General features: G+C 50.4%; 4 protein-coding genes across 4 annotated transcripts; 2 read left to right on the top strand and 2 right to left on the bottom strand.

Annotated features, from left to right (window-relative positions):
• Positions 1–1,561: 1,561 nt before the first annotated feature.
• Aspvir_006516 (uncharacterized protein) lies at positions 1,562–2,097 on the bottom strand (the record flags this gene model as incomplete). The annotated part of the gene is made up of 3 exons (XM_043269711.1): positions 1,562–1,708; positions 1,809–1,945; positions 2,070–2,097. The coding sequence occupies 3 exons, from the start codon at positions 2,095–2,097 to the stop codon at positions 1,562–1,564; spliced, it is 312 nt and encodes a 103-aa protein (XP_043125646.1).
• Positions 2,098–2,332: 235 nt separating this feature from the next.
• Positions 2,333–5,249, top strand: Aspvir_006515 (secretory pathway Sec39 family protein; the record flags this gene model as incomplete). Its single annotated transcript, XM_043269710.1, has 3 exons — positions 2,333–3,863; positions 3,916–4,072; positions 4,133–5,249. The coding sequence occupies 3 exons, from the start codon at positions 2,333–2,335 to the stop codon at positions 5,247–5,249; spliced, it is 2,805 nt and encodes a 934-aa protein (XP_043125645.1).
• A 1,121-nt stretch (positions 5,250–6,370) lies between these two features.
• Aspvir_006514 (protein kinase C signaling pathway involved MAPKK protein) lies at positions 6,371–8,050 on the bottom strand (the record flags this gene model as incomplete). Its single annotated transcript, XM_043269709.1, has 4 exons — positions 6,371–6,500; positions 6,550–6,919; positions 6,968–7,259; positions 7,319–8,050. 4 exons carry the CDS (start codon positions 8,048–8,050, stop codon positions 6,371–6,373), a joined length of 1,524 nt encoding a protein of 507 aa, XP_043125644.1.
• Positions 8,051–11,838: 3,788 nt separating this feature from the next.
• Aspvir_006513 (GPI anchored serine-rich protein) lies at positions 11,839–12,429 on the top strand (the record flags this gene model as incomplete). The annotated part of the gene is made up of 2 exons (XM_043269708.1): positions 11,839–12,266; positions 12,321–12,429. 2 exons carry the CDS (start codon positions 11,839–11,841, stop codon positions 12,427–12,429), a joined length of 537 nt encoding a protein of 178 aa, XP_043125643.1.
• Positions 12,430–12,931: the final 502 nt, after the last annotated feature.

Below are 12,931 nucleotides of genomic sequence, written 5' to 3'. Positions count from 1 at the left end.
AAGATGACGAAGAGAATACCTCCCCGAGACGCCAAAGTGAGGAAGTAGGCAGGTAACGGAGATCAAGGGAGGTATGGTAAAATACACGAGATCGTTACACCCGCGCCACAGCCATCGACGGAGAAGTGAATGGAGAAATTGAGGAACAGAGTATGATAATACTCAGATGTGAAGCATGAATGAGAGAGAAGGCGAATAGGAGAAAAGAAACAGAAACAAGAAATAAAACAGAGGTTACAGGACAGTGATGTTGTACTGCTTGCTTGCCTGCAAGTGTGGCTGTTCTGTAGGTATAGATAGAATCGGTATCAGTTGGGTGGCTCCTTAGGTAATCTGTCCTGTCCTGTTTCTGTTTCTGTCCGTCTTGGATCATCGACCTTTTTTTCTCCTCTCGAGGTCACGCAGGCTGTTTATATCATTGGGGGCATCTTTGGCTGGGCGCGCCTGCCCATGTTTGGACCAGTCGCACTAGCCCCAGACAGGCTTAGCTGACTCCACTCCCGTAAAAGGTTTTCTTAGTGTCACGTGACTGTCCCTCGCCTGGATCGACGGCCGTGAAATTTCCTGCAAATGAGACACCGCAAAGAGCCATGATGATCTGTTTGGATCATGGACAACCAGATCCCTCTGGTGACATGGTCAGGATACCGAGGTTCCACTTGGTAGTTACGGTATAGGAAGGATCTCGAAGTTATATCGTCGATTGAAAAGAAGAAATTGGCTCTCATATCTACAGACTCTCCCTCAAGCAAAGTTCTCTGCAGAAACATGTTCATCAAAATATACTTCAGCCTTGTGTACCTGTAATTATATATCGCCTCATAGCTTGCCTAATCTCCCAACAACACGCCAAGAAATGCCAGATCGCCTCATGTGCATACTTGACCTTGCGTTGATCACTTGAAGGATACCTCAGTTTGACAAATCAGCTATCATTTACAGAATGCTTGACAATACTACCTTAGCTATTCCGTACCATGCAGCGTTCCAGTATGTTTTGGGCTTAGGGACAGTCTTAATGCCTAAGATATACGGTACTACTTATCTCGATCGCCTACTAGGCACTCTCAGTACTTCAGGGGTACCACTGGATAGTCTAGCTTTCTCATTCACTAAATGACTCAGGTGGCTGTCAATTCAAGGATCTCTAATCAGATTTCCTTAACTTCATTCGATGGCATAGTGTATTCTACGCAGATGGACATCATTCATCGTGATCAATGATTGTATGACACTTTTCACCTCTACGGTGGCAGAGATATTCATATAAGCCAGCCATTTCACCGAGGGTTAGACCGGATTTACCTCTCATCGATCTTCTATTCCCGACGAACCTCGATGACACTTGAGCTCGATCTCCGAAACGATAGTGAAGTTTCTAAGCGTCGACATCCGACTGAAAATGCACTAAGCTCAGAGTTCATAAGCGGAAGAGACGGAAACTGAACGCTTTGTTCCTGTACAGTTGGAAACTCCATTGGTAAAGCGACAGCATGATTGGTAGTAGTATAAAGACAACAAACGTGCAACCGCACCCCTTGATATGCGTACAATTCCCCTCTTATGATTTGGCCAGCAACGCAGACGCTTCTTCTTCCTTCCCTAACAGACCCAAACTGCGAATCTGTTCTGCCTTGGGCGCATTCTCCCGGGGGTGTGCCGCCTCGGCCTTGCGGTAGGCGGCCTGCATCTTCATCGTTCGGAGAGCCTATACGCTAGAAGTCAGACTATCACACCAGTTTTCGGATATCGCCAAACTGCCGTCCATCGCAGATCGAACCGAACGGGTCCCAGAGCAAAGGGCGTACCTCTTTCCGGTGGTGCAGGCATTCATAGTAGTCCTCCAGAGCGGGCATGCACTTCTTCTTGCCGGCTTCACCCTCTCCAGCATTGACAACGTAGCATCCTAGAACCTCCTGCCAAAAACCGTAGCAGCGCGAGGGACCTGGACAATCACGGGAGTATTAGCCGGGGAGTCCGCATGGATGAAGTCGAGTGACGGTGACCGCCGAGAATCAACGATTGAGGCGACCATGGAACTCAAAAGTCACGGAAAGAGTACAACATACCGCCATTGAGACCGAAACCAGAGGCCATTCTGTCGCTGGGGGGCGTAAGAGTAGGACTTGGACTGCAGAGGACTGCGGATTGGGGCAGCGGAGGTGAGGATGCGACTTTGCCTTAGTCAAGCGTCGATTCGCCTGTTTCCGCCCAGGTGGTCCGAGCGCCCCGCCTGTTGTCCCCGTTGACGTCTACGTTTTCCATTTGGGAGGCTGGAGAAGTATCGACTAGTTTGTGACATGAGAGAACATTTCATGGAGTCTGACTCGCGATGGCGATTTCTGCAACGATATCTGGTGCTCATGCGATTCTTCTAGCAACGCAGCTCTGTGCCACTGGCAATGTCGTTTATCTGCCACTCCTCCACACCCAATTCCCCAGCTATTTACCCTTGGAGCGTCTCTTGCGCATTATCCTGACCTTTCTTCCAGAGAGCATAGAACCACAGGCCTATACATCTGTGCTTCAAGAACTAGTGTCTGGTTCCCCGATCGAGCCTTCTGAAGGTGACGTCGACGTTTCTGCTGTCCAAGACCTTCCCGAGACTGTTGCGAGGAAACGCGTTCGGAAGCTTCGTCTACTGCCGCTGAGACACCCTGATGACGAGGATAGCGAGCCTTCCGACCTATTGACTCAATTCCTTATCCATCGGTCGCATCGCATAGATTCCGAGACCGGTCTTCAGCCACTCATCCTTGACCTTCTTCTGCCATTCTACCAACGCTCGTCCACCGTGCGCACATGGTTGATTTCTAGCATTATACCGCTCCTCCGTCTGAACTATGAGTACTACCCGAGTCAAGATGAGACGTTCTCCTTGAATACATTAGAGTCGATGGACGACGCCACCGCGGTCAACGTTCTGCTCTCTATGACGAGTCCGAGAAAAGACAAGATGGACATCGCGAGGAACCTCCGTGGGCTGGTGGGTGCCTGGATCTATGGCAGCAATCGCGCGAAACGACGCAGGCTCAGTGAGACCGCAAGTCAGAGTGCGATATCCCTTCCTCAGGACAGCCACCGCCCGAAGACGACAACAGGTGCTATATGGCAACAGGTAAATGAATGGTTGCTGTCGCATAGCTTGGTGGAGCATGATACTGCAGTCAACGCCTTTGTTCATTGGGATGGACCTGGGGACGTGGACCTTGGAGGCTATGGAGAGGATAATCAACAACCAACACAGGACGAATTGACCGAACTGCGGACTCGTTATGGCCAGTCAGGGCTTGCCGTTGTGTATGCAAACCCTGATACGAGCAGTTCATCTCTGGAGGGCTCAATGCAGATTGTATCAAGGGTGGCTCGGTTACTCGGCCTTCAGGACTCTCTGTTTGTTGTACACAAGGATTCCGCGCTTCATTCGGTGACATTCGATGCGGGTGAGATTCCGTCCACATCAAGAGTCAGTTTGTTACAAAACGCCTTACTACTGAGTTCGAATCCGTTGACGCATCCGTCTGCTTCTTCGGTCTCGTTCTTGGGCGCACTACTTCTCTCTTTGCAGGTGCTGCATGAGTTGGGCGTTTCAATACCCTGCAGGCAAGCTGCAAACTTGTGCCTGCACAGCACCGAGGATTCGCAACTTGCAGAGCTTCGCAGTACGGTCAGCTTGATTGCCAAGCAGGCCGCTCCTGGCCGTGATTGGAAGAAGGTTCGTGAGCAGCTGCTGTGGCTCCGCGACTGGCAGGCGAAAGGGTCTGAACAGAACGTGGATCGTCCTCCCTGTCACGGACTGTTTTGGAAGGTCTCCTGGGATACTGTTGAAACAGAGGTGTTGAAAGCCTTGTTGGAAGCCAAAGGTAAGTCTCAAAGAATGCCAATTCCCACTTGACATGTGCTGATTGACTCTAGAATATCAACTGGCCGTGGATATTTACACCAGGTCTGGCCCGGCTCCTCTGGATCCGGACCAGGTCGAACAGGCGGTTCAAGATGCTATCTTTGCGGCCTATGACAACGCGAGCAACGGCAATAGGACGCGAGGGGGAATGAAGAGGGCTTATGAGATGTGAGTTTCGTGCGAGTCCTATCCAGATACTCAACTGACAGGCTTTGTTGCGGGTACCAGTCTACAAGCATTCCGACCATATTTCCCAACTTCCGTAATCTTGAAACAAATCCAAGCGCTCATAGCAGCAACCCACGCTCTGTCGTTCTACTCTCTAACCTTGCAGCATGGCGTCCCTTTTCAGCCTGTCAGCATCCGAGTCCACCCCGATCCTCTCTCCTTGATCGAAAAGGTGCTCGATCAGAATCCAAAGAGCTACACAAAACTCGACGATCTACTTTCCATTGGACGGAATCTGGTCGAGGCTGGACTGCCGACCGGTGCTTCTGAAGACCACGAATCGCATTTCGGCGCCACTCCTTCTATGTCGCGGGAAGATGCGGTGGTCACAGCCGAGCGGCGCGTCATGTCTCTGGCCATTTCATCTGCCCTCTCCTCAAACGACTTTGGCACCGCATACTCTTACATCCTCACCCGTCTCACACCCCCTTCACTTTTACCTACCGCTTCGCCCCTCACGAATCCGAACGTCAAAGACGACATCTCCTGGCGCGCTGTCTACAACGCCGGCCGCTACCGCGCCCCCGTTTCCACCCCCGAGCCGTCTCTGCAAGCCCAAATCACCCAGCTTTCACAGCGCATGGAGCTCCTCTCTCTGGCGCTCACCCTCGTTCCATACCCGGACCCACTCCCAGAGATTCTCGGCGCATGGCGTCGCTGCGACGAGGAGATGAATGTCCTCCGCGCCCAAGAAAGCGCAGAAGAAGAGATATGGGACGCCAAGGGCGACAGTCTCTCAACCCTTCCCGGCGGCTTCGGCCCAACAGACACGGAACAGGACGCCTTTGACACCAAGCAGCAACACGCTCGACGCGTCCGCGCCCAACGGCACCGTTCCTACCTCGAAGACGCACCCATGGGTCTCTTCGAAGTCGCCCGGGGCGCCGCCCTCGCCCTGCAGAAGAACGCTTTCCCCCTACGCAGCGCTGCCTCGGCAGCCGCCTCGCCAGACGAAATGACACCGTCGTCGCGAGCGCGCGAAGGACACGAGGAATCCAGCCCGCAGTCGCACGAGGGCCGAGTCCGCAAGAGAGACGTGGTCAGTAACATGGTGACTGGCGGACTGGCAAGCGGGATCGGCTGGGTTCTCGGCGCGCAGCCCGTCAACCGATCGTAAATAACCGTCTTCTTTCATTTTCGCATTCGCAGTCGCTTGCAGCTCTCGCCTGAGCTTGTGATGTTTGCCCATGATGACATGGCGTTGGTCCGCGTCTGCTTCCGTTAGCGTTGAGACTTGAGATTGTCCCTGTCCCTTTGACTTGACTCCATGCATTCATTTATCATGGTAGTAGAATACCTTACTCATATACATAGTGTTGCCTCTGGCAGTTAGAAATAATGAATGATTCATGTCCCGTCATCTCAAGACCGTCCCCTTCCCAGAGAAACGGAGCATCAATGTCCAATCCCTAAAAGTTAGGAACTACACACCACACAACTCCCAGTCACGTTTACTTTATATTACTAGAGTGCAGGCAATTCTGGAATATTACCTGGAAACCAGTGGATATTCCCGAAACTCCTGTTGCATTTTCTAGCGTTGCAACATTGCGATCGCCGTCTAGGTTCTGCCTGAGGTATTGTTGATACATCGCTATAAGGTAATGGGAATGTCGATGAGCTATTTGATCTGACCAATATGACAGTAACTGTCCCATCAGGTAGAAGACGAATGAGATTTTTCACTATTGACTGACTTGACGGCGCCAATGTACATTCTCATTGGAAGACAGCATGTAACAAGAACATAGGTAGATACTAAAAGCACACACAGATGCAGCCGCTCAAGAAGAATCAGGCTGAACCGACATTGAAACTCACAAAGAGATCGAGTCCCAGCTATCCCGTTCGACATCCATGAAAAAGCGTCAGCACTGCTGCCCGCTGGCAGATGTCTTCGAACTCTCTCCTCAAATTTTGAAGAAACATTGCGGAAGATAGGAATGAGAAATGGAAACCAAGGAGAATATAATTCAACTCCGGCTGTTCACCCAAAGGAATGACGTTGCAATGAGAGGTAATGAATGTCGTCATAATGCAAGATTCGTATGCTTTTGACATCCTGGTCAATCAAGAAGGCCCAGCCACTTGTTAAGCGTTGAAGGAGAGACCGTAATATATGCAAGGGCATTATTGTAGATGAGATTAAGTCAAATGCTGCGGTCGGTGGGTGGTGATTAGGGAATGAAATGGATCTAATGAATGCTCAAATCGGCAGAGAGTCCAGGACTGGGGGAATCAATCTTGCCAGCCCCAGACCTGCCGGACGAAGTTGGCCATGTTGACCTTTTTATTTTTCATGTCTAGCATCCAGGGATGTTCCAGCATCCGCCATGGTGTAGCTCTTCGTGGAGGTTCCTTTTCGAGACTAGGACAAGTTAACTCTGGCCCATTTGTTCAAGGCAGAAGATACATACCAGCATTCAATAAAGTACTTGAAGTTATCGGACCAGCGAATACGGTTTTCGGGCTCATCTTTCAGCTTGGGAATGGGTTGGCGAACGATGTAGGTAAGAAGATCTATCAATCCGGCTCGTGGCTGCATCTCGGTGCCATCGGCAGGGAACGGGAAACGATGCTGGGCAACCTCCAGCAGCGTCACACCAAGGGACCAAACATCAGACGTAATGGTGTAGGATTGGCCGGTGATGCGTTCAGGAGCCATGTAGTAAGACGTGCCGATGAATGTGTTGGCGTCTCCCTTGGTCCCGAATTCGCCGCTGACGCCAAAGTCACAGAGCTTCACTTGGCCGTTTCGGCATAGGAGAATGTTTGAGGGTTTGATATCTGAATCCGTCAGCCGATTGCACGCATTCCTGAAAGAAGCGAGCTTACCTCGATGGATAATCTTTCTGCTATGTAGGTATGTCAAACCATTCAAGACCCCTTCGGCGACTTTGCCGAGTACTTTTTCTCCGGTTCGCCCTCCCAATTTCTTGACCTCCTTGTAAATGCTGTCCAAACTTCCTCCTTCGCAAAACTCCATCGCAATTGAGATTGTTCCCGTCGACTTGTCCATGAAAGCGCCGTAGTACCGGCAGATGTGCTCTGACGCACAGTCCTTGTTGAAGTTAAGTTCTCGAACGATCTGCTTCTTCACATCTGGGTTTGGGTCGGTGGTGATGATCTGGAAAAGTAATTATATTGGCATGAAGAAATCTCACGTTTCAGGAATATGGTAAATACCTTCAGGGCAAAAACGGTCTTGCCGTCCTTTAGCTTGCACCGTGTAACGGCACCACCAGCCCCCTCACCCAGACTACCCAACTCAATAATCTTCTTTTGCTCACTCGCAGCCAGCCAGCCTTCATCATCCAAATCATCAACGTCCAGGGGCCTGCCCATTTCCAGACTCAACTTATCTAAATCGGGAAGAAGTCCGTTGACGCTGTTATCGCGCTCCATCTGCACACCTCCCTCCCTGTCGGAGTATACCGAGCTGATCGCAGATGAGGGATCGGGGGTGCCGCCGTGCGGTTGTCGGAGACCCATGGCGAACGAGAGGGCAGAGTAATTCGACGATGATGCGGATGCCGGACCGCTAGCTTTCCCATCCAGATACGTGAAACTGCTGGATCTCGAATGTCCGCTCGATTCGTTCAACCCCGTGGTCGCCAGAGGCGGAGGGGCTGGTCTGCCATTCGCCAGTCGGGGCACCTCCTGAGGGACCTCCGAGCTGCTGCCCATGGGGGTCGCGAGTCGCAGCTGAGGAGGAGCGGGACGGGCAGAAGGTCGCTGAGGTTGGGGAGCTTCGGGGGCAACTGCTGCGACTGCGGGGACGACGCCATTCCCATCGACGGGTCTGCTGTTCGGTGACGGAGGGATGCCCAGCGTGAGTTTTGGAGGTCGAGGTCCGTTGCTGTTGCCGCGACTGCCAGGCACTGGTGGTCTGAGGAGAGGAACGGGCGAGGACGACATGGCGAGGTTGTTTTGCCTCTCCCCCGGCAAAAACAACTCGTTGGGATCAGCCAAGGTAGCCAGATCGGCGACGATTGAGTTGGACACCTTGAATGGGAAGCTCGAGGACTAAATGGATAAAAGAGGGTGGACGAAGCAGCACCGGGGATTGCAAAGGTGGCCGTGGGGCCGAGATACACGCGGCGGATGAACAAAGGAGGGGTAAGAATAATAGCTATAACAGTAGTAGGCGTACGATCAAAGAGACAACACAATAGACGACAGCGATAGATCGGGATAAACGAACGTTGGTATTTCTCTTCCTTTGAACAGAATCAAAGAAAGAGACTGGATGAACGAGGGAGTTGATGAGGATGGGGTGGGATCGAAGGACGATGGGGATGGGCCAACAACGGTCGGGGAAGCGAAAGAATTATTTATTGATGACACGAAGAGCAGCTGACAGAGTGTCAGTCAGCTTGGATTGGCTGTTTGATGTTTGAACTGTCGAATATTTACCATCCACGGCTAGATGAGCGATATGACGCTTATATTATTATATCAATTGCCTATGTTATACGCTGTTACTCCGTTCCATCACAATTCAATGCCAATCACAAGGCACAGCCAACAGACAATCGCGCTGGGGGATCGCATCGGTGGAACCAGACTGTTTCGAAAGGCGCCTAGACAGTACCACTTCTATAAATATGCGATCTCTACCTAACACTCCTATCGGCTATATCCAGATAGTTATAGTATCTAAATTTGTTTGTTCATCATGATCACTAGATGGTGTCTTTCATTGACATTGTCTTCAAGTCTGTGATAAATTTTGATGCTGTGGTTGTTGTTGATGGTCTCGATGTGTTGGCCTCGGCTGCCAGGCATCTAGGCATCCACGAAAAATCCTGTCGATGAAACTCCACATCATCGATCCGTTTCTTCTTCTCGATGGCATCATCATACCCGGATTTGAATGCTTAAGCTCTCAATTATGAGTTCATATGCTATCGACCATAGAATATCGACCGGAATCTTGCTCTGTACCAGCCCTAGCCGAAGCAGCCAGTGGTCACTGGGCACCCTGTCCCTTATCGGGTCAACAACGTCTCAGCCACTTTCCTTCCCCAATTTGGCAAATGTGGCGACTGTGCACCTATCCTATTTCGAAATGAGACATCCAAGTCCTCAAGTTGGGACTGTTTCAGAGTGTTAGTCTCCCTGTACTTAAAATACGCGGATTTGTGGCTTGTGAGAATGGGTCCTTGGTCCTGGATGGCTGTGCTGGCAACAGTTGCTTGGGTCAGCCACAACAATCAACAATCAACGAGCAGCAAGCAGCAAGCACCAAGTTGCAAGTCTGCAAATGTGTATGGGCACTCGGTCAGGGTTTCTTCCTGTTGACTGAGAGACTTTGTCTTTCACCCAGGATCATCAGCTTTTTTACTCCGTAGTACTTGTCCAAATAGGGGAATTTCTCCACATGAGGGTCTTCTGTTTCAACTGAGGCACGTGCTGCTTCAGCTTCAGCTTCAATTTCAGCCTTGCGTGTTTATTCATCAAGAAATCCACACCGGCAGTGGACTTGGATCGCCTATCTTGATCGCAAAAGAGCTCAATCTACTTCTGACATCACATCCATTAACATTCTTCACAATCAACGACAAGCAGTCGAGGTGAGAATGACTACTGCATATGTCATCGTCACTACTTCCGATATCCAGGCCCCACAGGGTCCTAAAATAGCCACCAAGGTCATTAGCACGCCGAGAATACATGGTCCATCTCTTCTACTCTGAAGGAAGCGATAGAGCAAAGTTTTAGGAGTGTGAAGAAATAATGACAGTCCTCGGCAATTGTGCAGATGTTATTGGATGCATCTACAGTACTACCTCATATCTATGCCATCACCGAAGCGTCTAGCTACCTACTGTCTTGGGTACATTCTCCAATTACTACATCATAGACGCGCGGCTCTGATGATCCTCGGTTGAGCCTTTGCAATCCCCACTGCTCGTCCAGATACTTGCAAGAAAGGAATGGTCATGCGGAATATAGCGACTTTGTCATTGACTCGCTTGGGACATTTATTCGAAATGAATGGAGCTCAATGCCATTACAAAATTTGCAAGCTTCTCGAGATTGGTTCAGGGAGCAGAGAATGGTAGACTGCCCCTGTTGATCAATGGGCCATTGTCCCTCCCATGTCCTACCAAATACTTAGTATAGGCACAGACCATATTGTTGTGTTCCCTGAAGTAGATACTCCGTGATCAATATGTCTCCGAGTGTCAATGAGTGACTAAAGGGTCTTCTGTTTATAGTATCGACTCCGTTGACCACTCTCCATAATTAATAACCCGTTTCTAATCAAAGCAACATTGGCTTGACTAGCGGACTAGATAGTCTACTCGGTAGTTTGCTTGCAGTTGAACGGAAAGATGGACCAAACCCCTTTTCCATCAGATCCAGGCCTAAGGATTAGATAGTCTCGGTCATGCTCATCATACCCTTTCGAACTCGGTCTCTGCATCTACCTCGCTTCGGAAAATAGAACAACTCTTCGGAGTATCTTTATTCTCTGAATTTAGGTGAGTTGGCTTTGACGCCTATCACTGGCTATACCTAGCCAATCAAAAGGTATAGTCTTGAATATGCTCTCTTTTAGTCAGGGGTAACCAGAGGAGCTATTCATTAACATCTTAGCCATGTCTCCTCTGTGGCTTGTCTTTCCAAGCCTACGGAGTAATGATTCTGTCTTTCTGCTCACAAGGCCAATAGTACCAGTAGTGCTGCTACAGTAGATAGACATCACTACCTAAGCTTTAATTAAGCAATACAACATGTGTGACTGTGGCGTCTCAAAGGCCCTGGTCTCGAAGCTCTCGCTCAGACTTCAGTCAAGTCCGTGTTTTGGTAGTGGCGTCCCAGCCGTGGTCCCTGGCAGGGTGCATTTCGAGGCCAATTTCTCTGAAAATGGTGTTGGGTCTGTGCATTGACTGGCGTGTCAATGTAACATGCATCAATTCAGGGCGATTACTGACTCACGAGGTCATCGCCTGATTCTAAGATGGCCCCAGTACTATTCTTAACAGGATCCGTGGTTCCTGGACATGATCATCCCTTGAAATGCTGGATCCGGACATGTTCAGATCCAGAGTTCAAAAAGAATTCAGGAACCACAATCATTCAGTCTGGCGCTCTGTCGCCGACTCGCCCGTCCCTGAGTGAGACCGCCAGGTTGAATTGAAATCAAAATAAACGACTTAGGGGCGGGTGGAGCATTGTGGCTCCACTAGATCTCCGGTCATTGGACACACAGCGGGGTTGGGGAGCCACAGCGGGAAAATGAAAGAGGCCTCTGAGTGGACCACGGATTCAGGAACGGCTAAGAAATAAATTCTGATTGGTAGACAGTTGAAAACATGAAACCGGTACTGCAATAATAACAATAATAATAATAATATAGTGCTGGTGCAGCCCCCTCGCTCTCCACCCGACACGGTCAAGTCTAGTCTCTCTTTGCCTTTTTCCCCTGAGACGATCTCCAGGTTTAATCTCCCCGTTCATACAAAGGCCCCCAGCGCCCCCTCCGTCCTTCCCTTGTTCTTTTCTTCTTGTTTCTTTCTCCCAAGCTCAAGACTTTCTTCCTGCTTCAAGCATCGATTCAACTTGACTTCGGTCAGCCACTCTTTCAAACCAAACCAACTACCCACACTCTCTTTAACAACCACGACATAAAATTGCCTTGCCGGCTAATTCCAGTGACCTTTTTACATCAACCAACCAACCAACCAATCTTCAATATGCGTTTCACTGCTGCTTCCATTGCTTTCTTCGCCGGCCTTGCCGCTGCTCTCCCCAACGGTGACGTCGAGACCGTCTACGAGACCAAGGATGTTACCATCACCTCCTGCGCTCCCACCGTCACCAACTGCCCTGCCCATTCCACCTCCACCCCCCAGGGTGCTGGCGCCGTGACCGCTTCTTATCCTACCAGCGAGTCTGCCGTCCCGACTCCCTCCGCCGGCAGCAGCAGCGTTCCCGTCATCCCTGCTCCCTACAACACTGCTCCTGCCGCCCCCAGCAGCTCCGTCATTGCTGTGACCACCTGCGTGCCCACCGTCACCTACATCACCGTCCCTGTCGCTACTCCTAGCGGCCATGCCGGTGCCCACTCTTCCGTCCCCGTCATCCCCTCTGCTCCTACCGGCAAGCCTAGCCCCAGCGCTACGTAAGTTTTCATCTCACCAGATCTGTCTACTGAATATCCACTGACCCGCCGCAGTCCTTCCTCTATTCCTCCTGGTGGTCTCGCCACTGGCGCTGGTAACACCGTCAGCGGCTCTTTCCTCTTCGCTGGTGCTGCCGCCGCTGCCGCTTTCTTCCTGGCTTAGAGCAGTTGATTTCTTGTCCATAGTGTGGACCCTGGTCACTCGAGGCTCCAGGACAGCGCTGCTGGATGAACTTGTCATGATGGAGTGACGGGTGTGTGTCAAATAATTGGGCTTTCTTTTGGGAGAGTAGTTTATATCCTTGCTTATACATATCTTTTTCTTACATTGTATTCTCGACTTGTCAATACGATGATGTAACTTGAACATATTTAATTGTAATGTTCACCTGATTGTGTCTAGTATTACTTTAAAGAAAAAAGGAGATCATGTCTCGTCTTGGGGATGAGCGCATGGTTCGTAAGGATGTACAGCAACTGCTGAGACACCAATAAGGGATCGCCCTCTATGAGGCCGATGCAAGGCAGCTTAATCTGATTATGCGCTAATAAATCAGTTAAATAAACGAAATGTGCATGTAGCGTCTTGAATATCTAAAAGCACCACAAGTCACTTCTTCTAGAAGGCTGAGCCGAAGGTGCGCGGCACACGACACTAGGAGTGT

The sequence above is a fragment of the Aspergillus viridinutans genome (assembly GCF_018404265.1).
Source record: "Aspergillus viridinutans IFM 47045 DNA, scaffold_4, whole genome shotgun sequence".
Classification (NCBI taxonomy): Eukaryota; Fungi; Ascomycota; class Eurotiomycetes; order Eurotiales; family Aspergillaceae; genus Aspergillus; species Aspergillus viridinutans.
This window is presented reverse-complemented; position numbering and strand designations above follow the sequence as displayed.